Source organism: Pollachius pollachius (assembly GCF_949987615.1).
Source record: "Pollachius pollachius genome assembly, chromosome: 6".
In the NCBI taxonomy this organism is placed as follows: domain Eukaryota; kingdom Metazoa; phylum Chordata; class Actinopteri; order Gadiformes; family Gadidae; genus Pollachius; species Pollachius pollachius.
In genome coordinates, this window is record NC_136939.1 from 20,000,414 (window position 1) to 20,025,074 (window position 24,661).

The 24,661-nt window shown below is 46.2% G+C and overlaps 1 protein-coding gene across 3 annotated transcripts in view; it reads left to right on the forward strand.

Moving 5' to 3' along the window:
* Positions 1-24,661, forward strand: part of spns2 (SPNS lysolipid transporter 2, sphingosine-1-phosphate) — a 69,837-nt gene that overhangs the window by 29,904 nt on the left and 15,272 nt on the right. For 2 of the 3 annotated variants that reach the window (XM_079737903.1, XM_079737901.1), the window contains exons 3-8: positions 8,049-8,185; positions 13,209-13,360; positions 15,725-15,791; positions 18,889-19,028; positions 20,582-20,734; positions 21,643-21,847. In XM_079737903.1, the coding sequence (XP_079594029.1) occupies positions 8,049-8,185; positions 13,209-13,360; positions 15,725-15,791; positions 18,889-19,028; positions 20,582-20,734; positions 21,643-21,847 (854 nt within the window). The remainder of the gene's footprint in view (positions 1-8,048; positions 8,186-13,208; positions 13,361-15,724; positions 15,792-18,888; positions 19,029-20,581; positions 20,735-21,642; positions 21,848-24,661) is intronic. The other variant, XM_079737902.1, reaches the window with a different exon arrangement.

Below are 24,661 nucleotides of genomic sequence, written 5' to 3' on the forward strand. Positions count from 1 at the left end.
TTTGTGTATCTATTTGTGTGTGAATGTCTGCGTGTGTGTGTGTGTGTGTGTGTGTGTGTGTGTGTGTGTGTGTGTGTGTGTGAGCATGCGTCTGCGTGTGACAGTAGATAAATATAACTGTAACATATGCTAACTGTAATTGTAACAGTTACTGTAACTGTAACAGTAGCTAACTCCTACTCCTAGCGCTCTTCCAGGGCGGACACAGATATAATCCAACCGATGCATAACTTGCACGGCTGGCAAATACAATAAATATATAGGGCATGTTTGACCATATCTTGCTTAAAGCTGCCGGTAATACTCCAATAGATACCGGACTTCCCCCCCTCCTCCTATCTGGAGCTCTCACCACCAGTTCTCTGCAATACAAGCCGACAGAAACAGAAACAGAGAATTCCTCCTCACCTGCACCTTTCCCGTAAACTGAGAGTTCTGCTGCCCGTGTCTCCAGGTTAACGCTTAAAGTTTCAGTGTTTTCTAGAAGCATTCATACATGAATGCAAACCACATATACATATGATAATACATAGAGACCCATGTGCACATACTGGAAGCTTGGAGCTAGGACCTCCCAACAAAACACAACCGAATAGACAACAACAACCACCACAACAGGCTATGATATGCATAATACTGCGTGGGTAATTAAAGCACCGAAGCTTCATAAGCTCATCGTAAACATACGGTGCATTGTAATGCAATGATGCTGTGTTTAATGGCTGCTGTGAAATGTTTTGTTTTATGGAGCTTTCATTTCCCAACAGCATTAATGAGATTACATATTCATGACTATAAACACAGCTGGGACAGCCATTTTTGTTGACAGCCAAATACCCCAAAAGGGAAATTGAGTCTAGCAAGCTTTCCGATTGGACTCACATAATAAAGCAATCCCTTTGATTGTGAAATATCCAAGGCCCGTTCATCCAAAGCAGTGCACTGAGTTCTGACTCATGCGGACATATTCACCCCCTCTTTGTGTGTGTGTGTGTGTGTGTGTGTGTGCGTGCGTGCGTGTGTGTGTTTGTGTGTGTTCTTCGTGAAGATGTCAATAAATCACAATCCGAACCAAAATGCAACTAATGAAGTCCACGCTGCTGTTGCCAGACCATCATTCAATTATTAATCCAGAGCTCCCTCAGAGCCCAGCCCCAAGCCCGGGCCGTTGTTCTGAATGTAAATCCACCACTGGAGGAGAGAAGGAGAGATCATTCACCAGCACTGCCTCAAAGATGAGCGAGCCTCGTTCCTTAGTTGTTGTTGTCATTCATCTTACACAGTTTACCATTGCGATCTCCTCCAGGTAAACACAGCTAGTGGGGACGAGAGAGAGAGAGAGAGAGAGAGAGAGAGAGAGAGAGAGAGAGAGAGAGAGAGGGCGAGAGAGGGAGGGCGAGAGAGAGAGAGGGAGAGAGGGAGACAGTGACAGAAAACCCCAGGGGTTACGCCTCAGAGACGCAGACAAACAGAAAGTCAACAGAAACTGAATCAGGCTGTAGGAAGGTTGTACTTAAGGTGAGCCAAATATTTGGGGCTGATGAATGTTGCACACACAAACACACACAGATTGACACGCATACACACACACACACACACTGACTGACACAAACACACACTGACCTACTGACTGACTGACACATACACGCACACACTGACTCCACTCTGGGACAAGCACCGGGTGACGCCACCCACACAGGACTGTAAATGGCACTTGGTGACAAAGCCTCGGCGGCGGGACGTGTCCGGACGCGTCTTTCAGAGACGGATCTCCTGTTTCTCGGCGGCCGTCTGGCCGGTTGAAGAGGGAATGCCACTTCATGCTTGTTCCTTCTTCTGTCTCGGCTGTCACACTCACAGCTGCCAGACCGATACTCTGCTGACACGCAAGTACGTCCCCCCCCCCCTGTGAGGCCGGGGAGCCAGGGTGTCGCTCTGTGGAGGACCCAAGGTGCATTGCATTTTTCATCTCGTGTTTTGGTTACACGTAGGCCGTCGCTACTGTTGGCCTACGCTACTGCATCACCCGAGTCATCACTTAAGGGTTGACAATTAATTTTAAACCTTTTAATGTCGAGGAAAAAATGTATTGATGCAAAAGTGATGGCTTCGGTAAAAAATATAAATGTAATCTGTTCCAAGGGAAGAGTAAACTGTGCGATTAATGGCAATGGTTATGGAATGTTTAAAAACATCAAATAATGACAAACAGCCATTGGAGCTTTTGAGCTTTTTTTGAAATGATGATGTAAAAAGATGAAATAGACATCTGTGTCTCTTTGTCTCTACACATCTGCTATGCAAAGCTCTGTAGGGTGCTGGCTTTGGTTGAAAGTGCTGTTTCCTAGCCAAATGGATCCGAATACACTGAGGGAACACTAATTGTGTTTGTGAATTTGATGTACTTGCATGATTCTTGCACCTTGTTGGTTGTATCTTCACGCTTGAATGCACGTATTGAAGGTCGCTTTGGAAAAAAGCATCAGCTATTTAAATGTGATGTAATGTAATATAGGTACACACCGACACACATTCACACACATACATAACACACATACACACACACACAAACACTCACACACACACTGCAGGCTTTCCTGAAGCTGTGCTCAGTGATGGGAATCACTCGTGGTGGATGAGTCATCCTTGGGAGGGGGCAGGGGGCGGGGGGGGGTAGGTATTGTTCTACTGACCAATCAGAGTGGGATCTGGATGTCCGGTGTTTTTGCTCGCCCAGTGGGTGACACGCGGAGGAGAGGAGTGGGTGTGAGGAGCTGCACCTCACTGCGGGGTGAGGGAGAGAGAGATAGAGACAGAGAGAGAGAGAGAGATGGAGAGAGAGATGGAGAGAGAGATGGAGAGAGATGGAGAGAGAGAGAGAGAGAGAGATGGAGAGAGAGAGAGAGAGAGAGAGACCATTATATTCCTGTCCTTCTTTCCCTTTTCCCATTCATACTTATCCTCATGTTGTGTTTATTCTATACTGATAATTAAAAACTCTGTTCTGACTTATGTCAACACTTGAGTACTTATGTACATTACAACATGCATAACAGAAATAACAGAATCCAAAGGGCTCAATTCAATGCGTTTGAATCGAGGCGCTGTGAAGGGCCGACGGGGTCCAGAGGTGGGCCGAGTACGTGGCCCCCGGGTTGGGCCTGCTCTGACCCTCAGCCCCCCGTCACAACGTGCCCATAGGTAGCTGTGGTAAGTGGCTGTGCAGGGTTCACAATGACTGAGGTGTAATGGACACCGTAGCAGACATGTCAGTGTGTCAACGTGACGACTTCTGACACGAACCCCCTGTCACCCTCCCCTCCCCTCCGGGGCGGAATGTCCTGTCGGCTCTGTAATTGGTGTAATTTGCACCGTGAGATCCACCATGCGGTATGTACGGCATCTCACTTGGAATGTGTCATCAGAGCAGGTGTCTGTAATTCCCCCTCAACCCCAGGGGGGAACTACTCAAAAAACACTTCTTTCTGTCACAAATGTTTTTGAGAAGGTGATCGATCCTGGCACAGAAAAGTAAGATTCACTATTATGATGCATGCACAAGCCAGAGCTTGGGGGGGGGGGGGGAAGAGGTTTAGTTCATGACGAATAAAGAGTCAGGCAAATAAAAAACAATGTTCCCAATTATTTCTTTCCAAAATAGACTAAGTCAAAGATGTTTCAAATATGAACCAAAATCTGCACTAATGCCTCCTCTCAGATTAGAATCTAGAATATGGAAGGTTTTATGGTTTGAAACCACAACAGACCTGACTAGTGTCCAAGCCGTCCCTCCAGGGAAAGCTGGTTATAACGTCAGGGCTTTAGATGGATGAATGTTCCTGCTTCTCTAAGGTTATCCAGACACTTCACTGCATGACTTAATGCAACAAAGGGTTGGTGCCGCATAATAATTGTGTCACAAATGCCCTCATGTCATTAATGACCAGACTTGGACCATGCGGTGGTCTGGTTTTTAAAAAGCAGTTTGAATTCAGTAGGAGATGGGATGACTCTGCCTTTTCCCATACTCACACAAACCCCGATATCGCTATTCGTATGAACCAATTTTGAGGTAGTGTGTGTGGACTCGACCGAGCCAGGCCCTGGTGAGAGACCGCATAGAGACATTGTTATTTGTGCTTGTATTGTTAAAGCCTTTCACCTCAGAGAGGCATGTTTACAGTGTGTAAATGATCGCCGGCGTCCTTTACATGTAAACACAGATCAGGTCACATTTTGTTTCCACAAGGGGAGGATTAACTACTGGAATCGTGTCAATTATCTTTCGTCAAATAAAACTGTTTGTGAAAAGCTGCCAGAAATAAAATCTCAGACAAAAGTAGTTTGTCTTCAGGCTCTGCCTACACAGTGAGTGCTGGCAGAGCCCGACCTCAATGAGTATGTTCTGTTCCCTGTTGAAAACGTCCGCCATTCAGTGACAGAGCGAAAGCTATCCATTGTCTTCTTAGCATTGCAAAGTGAACGCATTTCCCCTCCTTTTGACCGACAATGTAAACAGCCCCAGTGAGTCTGCCATTCAGAGGAACACAAGTCTAGACGTCACTGTTGACTTTGGGACTTCCCTGCCTCTTGTGGATATGAAACTCGTGATGAATGAATAAGACTGTACATACACTACAACGCCGTGACCGCATTGTACATCGAACTTCACAGCGCACACAATATGAACACTTGACATGTGTCCACGGAATCACCTTCCCTCAAACGCCGTGATGGACGCCTGAAAACCCTTCATTTCCTCCATGGATGTTTTTAGATGTTGTAACTTCAGAGTCCCCTGTGCTATGGCCCCCAGTGAAAAGGAATGCTGAGCGTGGGGCTGCGATTGGGTTGAACGATAGAGGGCCTCCCATGCCATGACCTTGAGTCTACGAGATTCCCTTCAGTATCGATGGGAGGCATGTCATAGCGCTGTGAGTAGGACGGCCCTGGTGCCTTGGCACGTGGTGTTATGTAGGGTCCGTGTGTTACAGTGTCGTGACAAGTACAACGTGTTAACCAGTGGTATGGTACACAAGTACACAGTGATTAAAGCAATTAAAGAAATATGTTAACTGGCCTGTTATTATCATGCTGAGCTTCCTGATGGAGGTATGGATGATATTTTGGATCATACCTTACATACATGCATGATCCAGAATGTTTAAAGGTGTAGTACATTTAGTTCTTCTAAATGGTGGAACATGGACCACACCTTTAACAAGAAACTAGATTGGGATTCTTAAGTGATTCCTTAGAAAGGTGTGTCTGAATATAAACAACCTTTGGTAACCTTATGTGCAGGAAGATGACTTTAGGTGACACAATGATATTGAATTCCTGATCGCATCATTTTGTTATGACTCACATCGCAGACATACAACAATGGCTGGCAAATTCTGCGCCTGGTTAAGAGAGGTTGTACCCAGATTTATTAAATCCAGTTAATCAGTTCAACATTTCAGAAGATCTACACAGAACGGGCGGCCATTTTTGTTTTACACCATAAGGCAGCATAAATACGAGGTTCAGTGGGAATGGTGGTAATAGTGGAACTATAACTTGTTAGAGGACATTTTGTTAATTTGAAAAGCAATCGAAAAAGAGTCGTAAAGTGCACTTAATAATGTGCCATTATATACATACATACATACATATGTATATATATAACGCTTTGATATTAAATGCATCTTTGCTGGTTGTCAGAATCAGCAAGGACAGACGCAGGCCTTAAGCGAGCTGTCTAAAACATTCTGTGAACACTGACTGCTACACTATGAAGCCTGCGACTCCATTCCCATGCACTCACACTTCAATGAGGTGGTGATGCTGCACCATGGCACATGGCATGGTTCATTTACAAAACCCTGTGTGTAACGTAAGACTGGACACACACACACACACACACACACACACACACACACACACACACACACACACACACACACACACACACACACACACAAGCACACACACACACACACAAGCGCACACACACACAGGGAGCCTCTGATGTGCTGTCCTCGTAAGTACATGAGAACGGACGGGTTGGCGACATGAGGACACATCTTCCAGACAGCCTGCTAAACTGTGGCTGACGGCTCTGTAGGGCTAATAGCAGCTACTCCTCCCACAATGGCTCCATGACCAGCTGGTGGGGGGCGATTGTGGGCCTCTCCCTTGTCCTATCTGTTTTAGCCACTGCAAGGCACCCTGCTCTGTGTGTGTGTGTGTGTGTGTGTGTGTGTGTGTGTGTGTCTCTGTTGGTGTGTGGGTGTGTTTTCATTAGTGTGTGTGTGGGTGTGTGTGTGTGTGTGTGTGTGTGTGTGTGTGTGTGTGTGTGTGTGTGTGTGTTCATAAGTGTGTGTGATCATACAGTGAGTGTGTGTGCGAGGTTGTGTGTGTGTGTGTTTGAGAGAGAGAGTTTTTACATGTGTGTAAGTGTTTAATCGTAAGTGAATGCTTGTTGTGTGTGTGTGTGTGTGTGTGTGTGTGTGTGTGTGTGCGTGGGGATGTGTGTTTGTGACAGAGATAGAGAGAGAAAGAGAGATTGTGTTTGTGTTCATCTTTGTGAGTGTGTTTATTTGTGTGTGTGCGTGTGTGTGTTTGTGTGTGTCCACAACCATGTGTGGGAAGACCGTGGTATCTGTTTTTAATGGATACATCATGGTTAAACCACAATCACATTTGCTATATCTCTAAACATAAAAGTTACATAATATTCACACTTTGGCAAAATGACAGAGCATAGCTTCCCACCAAACGTGAAGTTATGACTCCTACCCAATCTTACCTGCCTGGAAACGGAGGTTATATTGCATCAAATATAATAAGCAACACGTTTAAGCAACCAGCACCCTACCACATACATCAATATGTGAAATAAAATATTGTTATATGTTATAACAAATTTCATAGCTATAATTATATATATATGAATGGAATGTATAGAACATTAACTCATTGGTTGTCACAATCGTAGCACATCATTGTCATCCATTTGTTTAATCACAAGCATTCTATTTATGTCTGCCTGAATGTTGTTTAATCCCAGTGGCTGAGGTCTGTATGTGGACATCTATAGAGGTTGTGTAGGCCGGCCACCCCCTGCAGTCACTAGAGGCTTTTAAGCAGCTGCGTGCGTGACAGCCTTCTATGGAGGCCCACATCTTATGTAATACTCCTCCTCTCCCCTGTGCTCATCACCTTTCATCTCCTCTCTTCCTCTGCTCTCCCCTCCTTCTCTCCTCTCCTCTCCTCTCCTCTCATCACCTTTCCCCTCTCATCTCATCACCTTTCCCATCTCCTCATCCCTCCTCTCCTCTCCTCTAATCCTCTCCTCTCCTCTCCTCTCCTCATCCCTCCTCTCGACCTCTCCTCTGTATTTATGCTGATCCGATGTGTCACAACCCCACAGTGTTTTCTATCGAGCCAGCATTTTTCATAGTGTCAAGCAAATCCTCCCCTGTCTGGTTGAACTCGACAACCGATACGAGGGAGAAAAACAGTGCGATGGTTTAATGTTCAGCCCTGTTTTGGTTGGTCCTCTGTAAACATTGACTCACCCCGAGGACAGAGGAGTACTTCCTCTGTCCTCGGTGGGACAACACACACGTATTCCCTTTAATTGGCCGGGGTTGTGTGTTTGTTTTTGTATTTATTATCTATTATTGATTTTCCCTGAAGGTGTTATTTCAATTTATACCACAAGAAATAGTGTATCACAAATACATTAAAATGTGCTATCCCTATTTAATCTCGGGAAACAGAGGTCAGACGTTTCCAATATATACCCAAAACGAAAATACACAAAAAAGGGTTTGATTCTTATTTATCAAATAATTGTATAATTTGAACCAACTAGTTAATAGTATACAACAACCAATTAATATTGAACACAAACATGCAGGAATCTTTGATGGTTTAGTACCACGTGGTCCCTTGTAGTTGATGATGATGACGATGATAATGGGGATGATGGTGGTGATGAGGATGGTGATGATGATAAAGATGTCTTACCATGCATTCTCTCTGTTTCCTTCCTCCAGTCTTCATCTGCAGTTTCATGGTGGCAGCTCCCATCTTCGGTTACCTTGGCGACCGCTTTAACAGAAAGGTCATTCTGAGCTGTGGCATTTTCTTCTGGTCCATTGTGACGCTGTCCAGCTCCTTCATCAGCAAAGAGGTGACAGCACACACACACACACACACACACACACACACACACACACACACACACACACACACACACACACACACACTGCAGTGTACAAAATAGGCTTTGTATTAGAGTACTAATTCACTAACAGCTCTTTTGCCTCGGTTTGGTCTTTGAGACAGGAACTTGAATTTAGTATTCACCCAGAGGGACTGGTAATGCTGTTATAGGGACACGGCAGATATCAAGGCTGCAAAATGAAATGATGCACTTGTTAAACAAGACCACCCCATTTTACTTTGTTATGTGTCTCTTGCGTTCACTCACACTCAGGGTCTCCCCCTCTCCTCCTCGCTGACTCTCTCTATATTTCTCTCTCTGTCTCTCTCTCTGTCTCTCTCTCTCTCTCTCTCTCTCTCTCTCTCTCACTCACTCACTCACTCAATCAATCTCGCTGTCTCTCTCTCTTTCTCTCTCTCTCTCTCTCCCTCTCTCTCTCTCTCTCTCTCTCTTTCTCTCTCTCCCCCTCTCTCTCTCTCTCTCTCCCTCTATCTCTCTCTCTCTGTGTCTCTCTGTCTCTCTCTCTGTGTCTCTCTGTCTCTCTCTCCCCCTCTCTCTCTCTCTCTCTGTCTCTCTCTCTCTCTGTCTCTCTCTCTGTGTCTCTCTGTCCCCCCCCCCCCCCTCTCTCTCTCTCTCTGTGTCTCTCTGTCTCTCTCTCTCTCTCTCTCTGGCTATCAGCCAGTGCACTAATGAAGGCGTATACCACGGGGCCGTCCTGATGTTCCTGCATCAGAGGATTAGTGGTCTTTCGTGTAGAAGAGTTTGATATCTCCTATGGGCCTCGTGGATGGTGGGCGGGGCTTTTGTGAGCCTGTGGTTCATGAGTGTGTGTGTGTGCGTGTGTGTGTGTGTGTGTGTGCGTGTGTGTGTGTGTGTGTGTGTGTGTGTGTGTGTGTGTGTGTGTGTGTGTGTTTGTGCACCTGTACCAACCGGATGAACCAGTTCAAGCTTCACCGGAATCTAAACATACAGGAGATTGCAATAAACGACGATGGATTGACATTGGTCCAAGTGGACTGAAATAAGGAAGTGGGTTGAAGGGCCTCTCCCAGTCCCCTCAGAGCACACGGTCGGCACGCAGGGCCCAGGTGTCAGCCTGCCGGGCTGGCCCTCCACCCTGCGGCGCTGCTGTTGGAGGTGTGACAGCGCACTGACGAACCCCGGGTGGCTTCAGGTTCTCCACCTCCTCCACAGACCCTCCCCGCCCCCTCCAGTAAATAACCCAATTCGAAAAATAATAAGATGGAAGCTGTCACTTGACTGAGGAGCGTTTAAGCCGTCTCCGCCGTCGTGGAGCTAAGCTGACATCTGCTTCCTGACAGGGACAATTAAGGACACCCTCACTCTCTCTCTCTCTCTCTCTCTCTCTCTCTCTCTCAATCTCTCTCTCTCTCTCTCTCCCTCACCCTCACTGTCTCTCTCTCTTTCTCTCTCTCTCTCTCTCAATCTCTCTCTCTCTCTCTCTCTCTCTATCCCTCCCTCTCTCTTCTCTCACCGATTTTCTCTCCATTGCTCATTATCAATTCATCTCTCACCTATTGCTTGGTCTATTTATCCCTCTCGCTCCCCTCCTCTCTCTCTCTCTCTCTCTCTCTCTCACACACACACTCACTATCTCTCATGGTCACTTCATCTCTCTCCACTCACTCTGTCTGTATATCTCTCTCTCTCCTGACCTCTCTCTCTCTCTCTCTCTCCCTATCTCAATCTCCCTCCATCTCTCTTCCCTCTATCTCTGTCTCACTCTCTTTGCTCCCTCTCCCTCTATCTGACTTCTTCTCCCCCTCTCTCCCCCCCACGCCTCTCTCGGTCCCCCTCTCGCTGCCATCCTCCCTATCCCTGGTCTTTAACTCTACCCTTGAAGATATGACTCCAGGGTTCATGGTCCATTCAGACATCAGTGGATGCTTCTTATGTAAGGGCCTCTTATAGGCCTGTGACCATGGGACGTAGAGCATGATGAGTAATGAAATATGAACCACGCTTAGAACTGAGACTCTGGGCATTAGGATAGTGATGAATCAAATATGTTATTCAATGGGAAATTGTTGAATTAATAACCTAAAACTATTTTCCAAGAAAACCAATCAATATTTCATCAAAAATATCCTTCAATTTTGTCTGCATGAGAAGTTACGTCAAAGTATACAAAATGTTTGTTGTTATATAATGAAAAACTGCATCGCAACATTTTCTAAATTGAGTTGAAAATATAGTCAGGCTTGCGGCAATTTTTAAAGCATAATTTGGGTGCATAAACAGATTGTGCAAAATCAAATAGTGTTTGGGCAGAACCAAACACACACACACACTGCCAGTTTTACAATTCAAATGAATTTAGCCTGAAAGTTGAGAGATGTCTCCAGGACATATAATCACACTGGGCTAGACTAAGGAATGGTTAATAGCAGTTGAAATATAAGATATATTTACTACCAATGTGGTTCAGTAGGGTACTGACTGAGGGCACTGGGTGATATCACAGTGGGCTTAGAGCTGAGCCCTGTGGAACCCCACAGGTCATTTCTAATGTTGAAAGTGATGAATAGCCTGCTTTGATATCAATCAATAAAGAATCTACAGGCAGAGTGCTTAACCTGAAAGACTCTCAGCTCATGCTTCAGGCAGTCTATGGAAATTCCAGGATTTGCTGTTTTGAATGTCACATCAAAGTCAGAAAGAAAGGCAGTTCTGCATTGACTCGCACAGATTGGTCTTGGAATGGGGGAAGTAATGTTTACATACATATTTTATCAGGTAAAATGACACAAATTAAAGTTGTATTAAATAGATGCAGTTTAATTAAAGACTCTGAACCCACACATTATAGATACAATATATATATAAATTAATATAGCTATATTTTTTTCTATCTACCTCAGTTGGCACAGTTTGGTTTCTCAACCCTCCAAATTGCTTTTTCCAGTGTCTTAACCCCAAATGGCGCGTGCTAGGTAGTTAAACCCCTATTAGTGGATGTTAACTGGAATTCTCACCTGAGGCTGTGTATCATATCGTTGTCGCCACGATTACTACCACGTTACAAACACAGGGTCGATTTCTGCAACACATAAACCAACAAGATCCAGGTCCGGATTCTGTTTAATGAAGGTGTCACAGTAACAGATAAGCACAGTGATTTCAATATAGCAGTTTAAATCAGAACTCAACACCCGGAAGAGGAGAAATACAATTAAAGGACAGAGAGAGAGAGTATAGCCTAAATACTGTTCTGCTACTCCACATTTGTGTTTGTGTGTGTGTGTGTGGGGGGGGGGTGTATATGTTTGTATGTGTGTGGAGTTTGGTTGGCCTGCGTGTGGTAAGTGTGGTAGCAGGGCTGCTTGACAGCTGACAATGGTGGATGGCAGCTCAGGGCTAGTTGACCTAGCGCTACCCCGCTCCCAACAACTTTAATTAATCTCTTCTCATCGCTGCGACGCCCAGCACGGTACAACCTTGCCCCTCTCTCTCCCTCTCTCTCTCTCTCGCTCTCTCTCTCTCTCTCTCTCTCTCTCTCTCCCTCTCCTGCTCTCCTCCCCCCCTCTCTCTCTCTCACACACAAGCCCACAGATACACGTATATGCACACAAACAGACACACATGCACCAATCCATGCACACACAAACACTCAGATAGAAACAAATGCACCCACACAACTGCGCACGTACACACACACACACACACACACACACACACACACACGCAAAAACACACATAATCTACTCACACCTACTCACAGACTCACACTCACTTACTCACTCACTTAGCGAGTCGCCCCCCCACACACACACACACAGACACAAACACACACACACACACACACACACACACACACACACACACACACACACACACATACACAGCGGATTACAAGCTGGCCTCCTGTGGCTGCCCTCTATTAAACAATTAACAGAGGTCAAGGCATTTACACACTTTCTTTACAAAGCCTGCTGGGTGTTTACGGGACATGCCAGTTGGCATTGGTTGGTTAATCAACAAGATCTTCAACACAAAGAGTTATTTTTATAGTTTGTATTGTTAATATTAATAGTGCAGCGCCCCTTTCAAGAGTTCAAAACATTCCCATTTGGAGCAGAAAGAATGTTTGGCCTCCAGTATTGCTGCTCGCAGCTTTCTCAAGAACCGCTCCTCCAAACTACCTCCCCCCTGACACTGCACTACCCTGGGTCCTCAGAAACACACCCGCCAAGTGGGAAGCCCATCGGAGGAATGGTTGGCCGAGCAAAGCGAAGGACATACATTATACACATACAGGCAGACATACATGACATACATGCAGACATTGTACATACAAACATTACATAGAGACATACAGGCAGACATACATACATACATGCGGACAGACAGACATACATACATGCATACATATATATATATATAAATACAAACATACAGAGAACAAGACGTGAACATACAATACTATAATATGTTATTATTATATAAATCAAGACACACATTCGCCTCTTAAGAAACCACCTGATACTTACGTTGATTATAGTCATTTAAATCTTTTACCCTTAGAGGCTGTGTCTCTATTGCCCCCGGTAGTAAAATGTATGTATTTCTGGTCCAGTCATTTCCAGTTACAGAGCTCTTTAATCTGGGTTGCATAAGCCCTGTGACTGTGCGGTTTAAGGTATTCCCATGCCCTTGATTTCCTCGATGCTGTATAGTTGTGGTGGAAGCTAATATGATTCAGTGGATGAGACTTCTGCTGAGTAAGGGGGCTTTCCCGTAGACAAAAGCCTCTTAAGCGCAGATGAGTGGAGAAACCCTGGAAAACGTACATTTACGTTGCCTGAGCACAAAAAACTTAATACGATTATTAGTCAAGGGTTGAGTTGCCATTAATGTAGCATACTTTATTCCGGGCCGAGGCAATATAAGGACTTGTCTTTGCCTCTCTCTGTAAACAAGTACAATATAGGAGCGTATACATTGTTGACCCTGCTCTCTCTCTCTGCAGTACTACTGGCTCTTTGTGCTCTCCCGAGGCCTGGTGGGGATCGGGGAGTCCAGCTATTCGTCCATCTCGCCCACCATCATCGGAGACCTGTTCACCAACAACAGCCGAACCATGATGCTGTCTATCTTCTACCTGGCCATTCCCCTGGGGAGGTGAGTGGGAGACCCTGTAAACTCTGAACACGCTAGACCGGCCCGCTGCTGCTGATATCAACCACAGTCATGTTAGTTTCCAGGGCCATTTTTCACTATCTAGGGGCCCTAAAACACATACTTAATGGAGCCCTCCTGTCTCATGACATCAGACTTATCCAACCAAGAACCTTAAATATCCAAATAAATGCAATACCAAGGCTACTATATTAAGTGTGCCTTTGCAGTTGAAGCTAAAAAAGGAATTGAATTAGCCCTCTAATTATCTTCTAGTTCAAGCTAACGGCTTGGTGTCCGATAGTCCCCCCTGAGAAGAAAGCCATAGCTTTCCACTTGAAATCAAAAGTAAAATCAATAAGGATCGTTAAGGTTGAATCTGTGAGTTCCTCAACCCCAGGTACACATTTTAAATACAAAAGCCATTGATCTTCATTTCAATAAACTTCACACATCAGAAATCCTGAATTTGTCCCAGCTCGCCCAGCGTGGCCATTGTATGTTCCAAGCAGCCAGACAAAGAAGTGAGCGGTGACTGTGCAGAGAGCCAGTGGGAGCTTGCTGCTCAGAGAGCAAAGACAGTGCGAGCCCGAGTGGCAATAGAAAAGATCCAAAAGTGCCAGAACCCTTTCAGTTCAGTCAGACCGGCAAAGAGCCAGGGGAAAGGAGACAAAAGCAACGCTGACATCCCATTGTGGGCGTCATGTGTGCCGAAGCGCTGCTCAGTGCTACAAACCACACCCTCTGCAACCCTGAGGGATGGACGGACAGACAGGAGGACTGATGAAGAGACAGACTGATAGACAATTTATGAATTGAGGAGGAGGAGAAGGGGAGGATTCGTCCTCTGAAACACTGTAGGCCTACTGGGTCTAGTGGAAACGCTCGGAGCACAGTAGTCACCTTGGCAACAAAGTTACAATAGGAAGAAGGAGTAGGAAAGGAGTAGGGTCTCCGACATCCTACCGTACACCCCCCCCATCCCGGCCTTCCCCTTCAGCTTGTGTTCCCCCGATGTTGTGGCTGTTTCCAAGAAATGACGACCAGGGGAAGCGGATTCCCCAGTTCTCTAGCAACTCGACCGTGATCTTTAACCTTGACCTCTGACCCGAGTCCTGATGTCATGTTGAGCGTTTGAAGTGTTTTCCGTTCTTGAGTTCTATTGTTCATTTTGAACCGTGGACACTCCCTGTATGGGCTTAAAAGATGAGAGTCACTCAATGGAGATACTGTGTGGGGCAGATATACTGCTTTGGTGTTTGGTGTTAATTTAGGAGCTGTAATTGGCTTTGTGGAAGAACAACTTTTAGTTTTAAGTGTGTGCATGTGTGTTTGTGTGCTTGAGTGTGTGTATGTGTGTGTGTGTGTGTGTGTGTGTGTGTGTGTGTGTTTGTCTGTGCGTGTGTGTGTGTGTGTGTGTGCGTGTGTGTGTGTGTGCGTGTGTGTGCGTGTGTGCATGTGTGCGTGTGTGTGTGTGTGTGTGAGAGTGTGTGTGCGTGTTTCTATGTGCGTGCGTATGTGCGTGCATGTGTGCGTGCGTGCGTGTGTGTGTTTGTGTATGCGAGTAATCATCTATGTGTGTGAATGTATGTATGTGTGTGTAGAAGCGGTAGAGTGTGTAATGGCCCTTCAAGAGCTGTAGCTGATAAGAGAGTATTGAAAGGCCTTGTTAGCAGGGATAAACACCTTTGTATACACTGCTATTCTGATGGAGAGCAGCATAGCCTCGGGCTATCTATGCCTCCCAACAGGTTGCATACGCCTTTAAGAACCCAGCGACTGTATCATGGACAATGGCCAAATCAATTCTAATCTTCGACATCATTGATTCTGGCAGTTGACTGCATATTTGAGTCTATGGCTGCCGTTTGAGATATTTCCCACTCAAATGATTAGCTTTGCTATGCTTCTGTAACATAAAAAAAAAACTATTTTTTGTTGTTGTTTAATGTATGGAAGGAGTGTCCTGTAAAAGTTTACAAGACATGTTATCTAACGATGTTCTCCTTTTGTTTAATTGCGGCCTGGGCTACATCTTGGGGTGTTTTCTAACGAATGTATTGTCCTCCTTCTGTGTAAAAGCGGCCGTGGCTACATCCTGGGGTGTAATCTAACTGATGTTCTCCTTCTATGTAAAAGCGGCCTGGGCTACATCCTGGGGTGTAATCTAACTGATGTTCTCCTTCTGTGTAAAAGCGGCCTGGGCTACATCCTGGGGTGTAATCTAACTGATGTTCTCCTTCTGTGTAAAAGCGGCCTGGGCTACATCCTGGGGTGTAATCTAACTGATGTTCTCCTTCTGTGTAAAAGCGGCCGTGGCTACATCCTGGGGTGTAATCTAACTGATGTTCTCCTTCTGTGTAATAGCGGCCTGGGCTACATCCTGGGCTCTGGAGCTAAGGAGGCAGCTGGGGACTGGCACTGGGCGCTCAGGGTAAGATCTGCACCATCATACTCTTAGTCTTCATCTTATTCTTTATCATCTTTATCCTCATCTTCAATTTAACCCTAATCCGAATCTTCACTTGTGCCTTCATATTCATCTCTGTTTCTTACTTAATCTTCCTCCATCATCACCTTCATCATAATCCTCATCTGCCTCGTTACTCTCCTCTTCATTGGCGTCTGTGTCTATTTGTGTCTTCACCTTCGTTCTTCATCATCCACTTCCTCATCCAACAAATCTACGTCTTCATTATCGTTATCATCTTCGTTATCAGAGTCACACACACACACACTGTGAGGGCTGAAGCATGTCACAGGAAGGTCTAGGGTTCAAGGGGTCAAGGGGGTTAGACGGGTCACCAAGAGAACTAGGAGAAGTTGAGCAACAAGTTCCCACAGCCTTAGTTCAAGAACGTACTTCACCCTCTCTCTGAACCATATCGTATGATGAAATGGGCCCCCAGTGTTTGATCCAAAACAGCACATTGAGCTCTATATGTTGTTAAACTTTAATTCTCGCGGCAGGCTCCTGCCATTGATTAAGGTTCAGTTTTCTTTCAAACATCAAAAAGGCAGCTGTCTGACCGGCTGAAAACACATGAATCATTCATCTGTCTTTACCCCTCTCTGCGTCTCCGGGCTGCTCTCCGGAGAGGGGGGATCGATGTGGGTCTTATTGAGATAACAAGGAGCGCGTGCTTCCTGAAACCGGGTAGTGTGTCTCTGAGGGAACTCAGGTGTCTCCGTAATAAGGGGGTAAGGGGCCGTTCCTTAGAACCTGGCTCTTTCTGGTACAAAGAGTCACTTGTTGACTCCTATTCCCAGTGCTGCATACAGTGTTCCACAGGCCGGCGCTTCAGGTGCACTCAGCAGAAGACTGATGGCTGCCCTCTTGGGTCATTATTCAGGGGGAAAAGAATGTCTGAAATTCCCCCAGCCCAATTAGCTAGAACTAAAGAAAATCCGCCCTTTACCGGTTTTCCAGCGGTCCACGTTGGCCCACATATTTTTCCTCAATAGCATACTGTATGCTTAAATTAGAAGCGTAAATCAGTACATACAGTGGCAAGGCTTATTTATATTGCCGTAGCGCCGTTTCAACCTGAAACCCTTTGGTTTAGTGGTAGAGCTCAGAGAGCCCTCTAGAAACCAGAGCGCTGGTGTAACTTCCACCGTCTTTATGAGAAGCAGCTCGGCTTAATCTGTTGAGAACCTCGCTGTGCAGAAGGCTTTTATAAAGGTAGAACTGAGCCTCCTGATTAGTGGCAGGATGGTGTCATGGCTAGTGTGGGACTCCTGGCCCAAAGGTAAAGGGCTCGATCCCCTGTGTGCACAGTGTACCCTGCATTTATATGTTTATACAAAACATATGAATGTTTGCATTAAGGGTTAATATGCCGTAACCTTTAATATGCCCCACCCCCTGTGTGTGCTAATGATTCAACGGTACCAGAAAAAACCTGGGCCATGCACATTTTTCCGTCAAAAACAACCCCTTCCAGTCAGATATGCTCCGGGATGTGACACCCTGTTCGGTCCAGAAGAACAGGAAGCCCATTTCTCCTTGTTTTGGTGGAGCGCTCAAGGAAAAACAAGCAAGCTTACGGTCACTTTGTTCCGAAAGCGGTCACAATGGCATTCCAATAAAACAATCAGCAAGAGCACAGGGCCAGATTAATCACCGGTGTGGCATGCAGAGGAAGACCTAAACACACACACAATCACACACACACACACACACACAAATGTAGATGGCACACATACATGCACATGCTGAGACATGAAAGGTTGCATTAGCAGCCATATCCTGTGCCGGGGAAAAGACAAACTTATCGTAAACGTTGGCGCTCTTGCTGGTTCTGCCTGTTGGTGCGGATGTGGGGGCCGGGGTCTGAGGGGTAGGGGAGAGGGAGTCCACACAGGAAATAGACAGAGGGACCTCGCTTCATCTCTGTGCTCTGTAGAAGGGAACTGGGTCCAACCACAACCTTTAAACGCAGTCCCTATAATGTTATAGCTGGAGGTGAAAAAATGATGTGCTGCACCTGCAAAAAAAAAAACGTAATCAAAACGGTATATTAGTGTTTTCATAGAGATGAGTTCACGTTATCTTTTCTATGAACTGTCCATTTCACAAATAAAATCAAATGAACTCAGGCGGCTGTAAGGAAGCAAGCAGTAGGTACAATGGAGGGAGGGGAGATTGCTGTGGACTTTATTGTATTTACTGCATGCCGGGAGCGTCTTATTATGATCCACACGGCCCTGCGAATTAGAAGAGACTACCGAGGACAGGGAGGATATTATATATCATCTAATAGGGATCATTCTCTGGTAAACCCCCCCACACACACACACACACACACACACACACACACACACACACACACACACACACACACACACACACACACACAGATGTGTGCAAACATGCTGCAGCTTGAACAAAAGGTGGTAGAGGACCATATTTTTTTTTTCCTTTTGTGAACTCTCACAACGAATGACTTCACAAACAGCTTCGCAAAACCCAAACACACACATGGAAAACGAATCAAATCCTTTGTTTCTGCTTCTGTGTTTAAGTGTTTCATGTTGATGCCATCTTAGGCTCTCTAGAGGGACAGAGATCTCTCTCTCTCTCTGTTTCTATCTCTCATTATCACCCACACACACACACACACATACACACACACACACACACACACATACACACACACACACACACACGCACACATCCATGCTTATCTCCTTGCTCCTTATACATTGTACACAGGCCTTTACACACGCTATCGCCCTTCACATTCAAAATTGTTCTGAGTTCGGAAAATGAAATGAGCTACATCGGCGAAAAAAAAACACTAACACAGCTACCTCCTAAACAACAATCAAAAATTGCAGTAGCTACAAAAAAAAAAGAAAGTGCATCATGATGACCTCATTAAAAAAACTGAAACCCCAAAGAACTATTCAAACTATTGGACAGAGCAGAGAGCGGCTAAGGGCACTTGAACAACAAAATAGCTGTAGGCATCTGAACCCGAGGTAAGCAGGGTTAACATTACTTCTGTTTGTGTATTTCTGTGTAGGTGTCCCCCCTGCTGGGCATCACGGCAGGGGCTCTGATCCTGCTCTTTGTCCCGGAGCCCAAGAGAGGCAGCGCCGACCAGGGCGGCCGCGCCAACACCCGCTCATCCTGGTGCTGCGACATGAAGGCCCTGGCCAAGAAGTAAGAGATCCTCGCTGTGGAATACTGCTACCCTCGCTGTAGGCTACTGCTAACCTCGCTGTAGGATACTGCTACACACTGTAGGATACTGCTACCCTCGCTGTAGGCTACTGCTAACCTCGCTGTAGGATACTGCTACACACTGTAGGATACTGCTACACACTGTAGGATACTGCTACACACGCTGTAGGCTACTGCTAACCTCGCTGTAGGATACTGCTACACACTGTAGGATACTGCTACCTTCGCTGTAGGATACTGCTACACAAGCTGTAGGATACTGCTACACACACTGTAGGCTACTGCTACACACTGTAGGATACTGCTACACACGCTGTAGGATACTGCTAACCTCGCTGTAGGATACTGCTACACACTGTAGGATACTGCTACACACGCTGTAGGCTACTGCTAACCTCGCTGTAGGATACTGCTACACACGCTGTAGGATACTGCTACACACTGTAGGATACTGCTACCCTCGCTGTAGGATACTGCTAACCCCGCTGTAGGATACTGCTACACGCTGTAGGATACTGCTAACCTCGCTGTAGGATACTGCTACACACGCTGTAGGCTACTGCTACACACGCTGTAGGATACTGCTACACACTGTAGGATACTGTTATACACTGTAGGATACTGCTACACACACTGTAGGATACTGCTAACCTCGCTGTAGGATACTGCTACACACTGTAGGATACTGCTACACACGCTGTAGGCTACTGCTACACACGCTGTAGGATACTGCTACACACGCTGTAGGATACTGCTACACACTGTAGGATACTGCTACACACGCTGTAGGCTACTGCTACACACGCTGTAGGATACTGCTTAACAAACCGTTGGATACTGTTATACGCTGTGGGATACTGCTACACACGGTGTAGGATACTGCAACACACACTGTAGGCTATTGCTACACATGGTGCCTGTAGGATACTGCAACACACACTGCAGGCTACTGCTACACATGGTGCCTGTAGGATACTGCAGCACACACTGCAGGCTACTGCTGCACACGCTGTAGGCTGCTGATAACCATACTGAAGGATACTGCTAATCTCACTGTGGGATACTGCTGCACACGCTGTAGGCTGCTGCTAACCTCACTGTAGGATACTGCTACACACTGAAGGATACTGCTAACACACTGTAGAATACTGGTGAACACAGTGTAGAATACTACACACCTTAGGATACTCCTAAACACACAGGGAAAGAGAGCGAGAGAGCGAGACAAAGACAGAGAGCGCAAGAGAGAGAGAGAGAGTGAACAAAAGCCAGAGATTTGACAGGAGCTTAGCAAATGTTTATGATTGCAACACAATTTTTTCTTTTGCATGGCAAGATAAGCATCCATTGTGTCTAATTTGTTTTTATTGTGTGTATATGTGTATGTATGGATGAACATGTGTGTGTTTGTGTATATGTGTATGCATGGATGAACGTGTGTGTGTGTGTGTGTGTGTGTGTGTGTGTGTGTGTGTGTGTGTGTGTGTGTGTGTGTGTGTGTGTGTTCGTGTGTCCTCTCTCGTCCCGCCCAGCCGGAGCTACGTGTGCTCGTCTCTGGCCTCGGCGGCCGTCTCCTTCGCCACCGGGGCGTTCGGCATGTGGATCCCTTTGTACCTGTACCGCGCCCAGGTGGTCCAGAAGTCCGCCGAGGTCTGCACTAAAGAAATATGCAGCAGCAAAGACAGGTGGGACAACCGCCGCTAATCCCCCGCCGGCATCTGAAAGCCACCACTGGTTTGGAGAGGCTTTGAGAAGGCGAGGCCGCATCAGCGCTCCGTGTAGTTTACTGAAAGTTGGAGTCATTTGAAGCATTGAAACCGGTTCAGCCGTTCGGCTTACTGGTATTAGCTTGAAGGGTAACATTCAATCTCAAAGGGCTTTTGTGTGTTATTGTGTAGCGCGTTTCGTGTGCGTCTGAGATACCCTGCGCCCTGGCTGCATAGCGTATATAAACAAGAGCGCTCACGGCTTTGTATCTTAGCAGATGCTTTTATCCGAAGCCACTTAACCGTGAATTCAGATACGTATTCTGGAGGAGCTGGGGTCTTCCTGCTCATGGATGCCTACAGGTGCTCTGTACACACTTGGCATCGAACCCAGTGCCTTTGGGCTGGTAATCAAACCCCCTAGCCCAAGGAAGAGATTGCCTCATGTCTTCCTCATATCCGTCTCTATCCTACAAGAGACGTTACTTATTATGTTGAGCCAAAGCTGGATATTAATGTTGCAATAGGTAATATTCAAGAGCTATAATTTGAGTGTAATTTGTGAGGCCACAGCCATCCGTCAGCTATAAGTGAGTAAAATGCTCTGTGACAATATCTGTTCTGGTTGAATGCACCCCGGCCTCAGTATGAGACGATTTACATTTTATACTGCTGATTAGTTTGGATATTCCATCTTGCCTTGTCAATCACATGCATGCACACACACACGCACGCACGCACGCACGCACACACACACGCACACACACACACACACAGACAGACAGACAGACAGACAGACAGACAGACAGACAGACACACAGACACACACACAGACACACACACACACTCTCAAATCCTACCATCTGCAGCTTTAAGGTAATGTGTAGTTACTTCTTCTCCAGCCTGATCTTTGGCGCCATCACCGTGGTGACGGGGCTGCTGGGCGTGGCCATCGGCCTGGCGGCCACGCGCCTCTGCCGGCAGCGCACGGAGCGAGCGGACCCCCTGGTGTGTGCCGTCAGCATGCTGGGCTCGGCCATCTTCATCTGCCTCATCTTCGTGGTGGCCAAAAAGAGCATCGTGGGGGCTTACGTGAGTACTCCGGCGGCCATTCTCCTTGTTCCGTTAGGACCTCAGTGGCCCGAGGATCACCGCATTATGATTGGCAGAAGTTTTTTTTTATTTTATTTAACCTGTATTTATTCAGGGAAGGCCATTGAGGCTCTTTTTTAATGACGCTCTGATAACAACATACAAAAAAAAACAACCAACAACATTTCAATACATATAAATAATACAGTACAATGGGACAATTAAGAAAGCTATTTAAAACGCGAGCAATCCTTATTTAATGCGACTTAACTGCCCCCTCGAACTTCTTAATTGAGACCAATCTCCATTTAAAAAGTTATTATGGATTGAACATGATTCGTATCCAATCCTTATTAACTTTTATTGAACAGCCAATCGCCAAACCTCATTCGTATTATATGAATGAGGTTTGGCGATTGGCTGTTGCAAGGCGGCCATTCCTGCCCTCGACGTGCCAGATATGGGTTGTTTCCACACACGGTTGCAAAAATGGGTTTCTTGTCAGGCGAAGGGCCTCGACAAACACAGAGAGGAGAGTGCAGAGGTCATGACCTGAACATGTTAGCTACTTTTGCATAGCCCCCTGTTGGGAATATGTATGAGTCACATGCACGCAAACAAACACACACACACACACAATTGGATTCTCCACATGGGTATGGGATTGAAACGTTTAGTTGTGTACTTAATAGAAGGAGGGTCCATTAAAGTCTCAGTAGGCCAAGGTTAGTGCTCGCCACAGGAGTTGTTTGTTTGATGAGTTGGGGCAAGTTGCCCTCGTTAACTTCTACTCATGCAGGCATACACATATGCACACACACACACACACACAAACACAAACACACACACACGCACACACACACCCCTTGTTGATGCCATGTCAACTCGGGGCCGGTGTCATGAAGGACGTGTCAAAAGGACATTTGGCGGGAGACGAAAGCGTGTGCGTGTCAAACCTCCATGGAAAGAAGGAAAGGGAGCCACAGGAACTAGGGCTGTGCTGAAACAATGCACTGTGACATTTGGAACGCGGCCGGGCATATATCTCACACTACTATCACAGACAACAGTGGGGGGAACTGATTCTGACTGACCTGCGCGCCCCTCTGCCCCCCCCCTTTAATATGATGGCCGAGGTTGGAATTCTGGAAAATATTTCCGGTGTTTCTTGTGTATGACTGAGTTTAACAAACACTTACAACCTTCCTGTACATGAGGTGAGGCCATGGCTGCCTACCAGTCTAGCCAAATACATCACTTAGAGGATTCTGCCCGGTAACCACAACAGGGCTGTGTATACAACCCGATGGGTGAGGAATTAATACCTTGCTTCATTTAACTCCAACCTGCCACATCCCCTTCCCTTTACATGGGAAAGAGCATGCAGCTAAGAATATACTGTTTTTAGTGGCATGGTGACGTGACATATTTTGAATCAATCCCGTCCATAGCAACGACCTATTTCTAAATGGGCGACAGAAACGCTGCCGGAATACGGTGGTGGATTGTGGGAACGCTAGATGAGAGCGCTTTAGAGGTGGAGCCGGTTCCACATCCAATGAACACGCCCGGGGCCACAAAGACAACATGTGATTGGCTAATTAGAGCTGTTGTGAACTGAGACAATAGAAGCGTGACAAAGTAGGCCCTTTGACGCTTCAAGTCTTTTCTTAACACTCGGTTGGTTGACAATCCTTTTCTGCACAGCAGCAGAGCTATTGTTGTGACATGAGGGACTTCATAAAAATAAGAAAGCACCGTGTCATTTTAATTAGTGCCTGAGTATTTATACCCTACCACCATCAGCCCCGACCAGGATTCAGTTATGATGACATTCAGATTGAGCACCGCAACTATTTATAAACGCGATGATATCTGCTAATATTGTTTTTATAGCCAAGTCGCTGCACTGTTTTTACACCTGAGAGGCTGCTCAGAGGCGATCCTTTATGGTATGTTAACCACATTTGGTCATTTGGTTGATGATGCTTCAGATGTAATTCCCCACATCTAACTCTTTTTAGCGAGTTCTGGGAACAGCTTCGCCCAAAGTGAAAACACATCACATTGCGTACAAGAATCACTTAATAAACCCGCCGTACCTCGTAGCGCGCTAACACATGGCATCGCCTCACCCGCTATACCTCCTTGAGAAGTTCCCACTTCCCTGGTGATTCCTACACCTGCTGACACTACACATTACATACAGTATTACATCGTGGGGTGGCTTGTAATGGGAATCGAGATCAAGATCAAGACGTGTTAAATTAGACATGTGTGACGTGTAAGCGCAACGCCACACCGCTCCAGGGTGGTACGAAGCGGGTCTGGTCGCTCTGAATCCTCTGCAGCTGTTCCCCCCACCCCTCCGTGCTAATGCTAAGCTAATCTGCAGCGACCCAAACCTTTCTTCTTCTGGCTATGGGAGTGCGGAGCAGTCGGCTGCTTCATGGCGATTGGCTCAGGGATTATAGATTCTCGATTTTCTCACCCTCTCTCTCTCTTTCTCTCTCTCCCACTCTTTCTCTCCCACTATCTCCATCTTATTCAGTTTTTTTCTATCTCGAACACTCACTTTGCGTCTTTCTCTCCCTCTCTCCCTGTCCCACTCTTGCTCCCTTACCCACTCTCTCTCTCGCTCCCTTACCACCTATCTCTCTCTCCCACTCTCTATTTCTCTCCTTTTCTCCCTCTCTTTCTCTCCCGCTTGACTTTTCTCTCTTTTCCACCCTCTGTCAAACTCTCACAATCTCTCTCTATCTCTGGGTATCTCTCGCTCCCTCTCTATCCCCCGATCCGTCTCTCTCTGTCTCT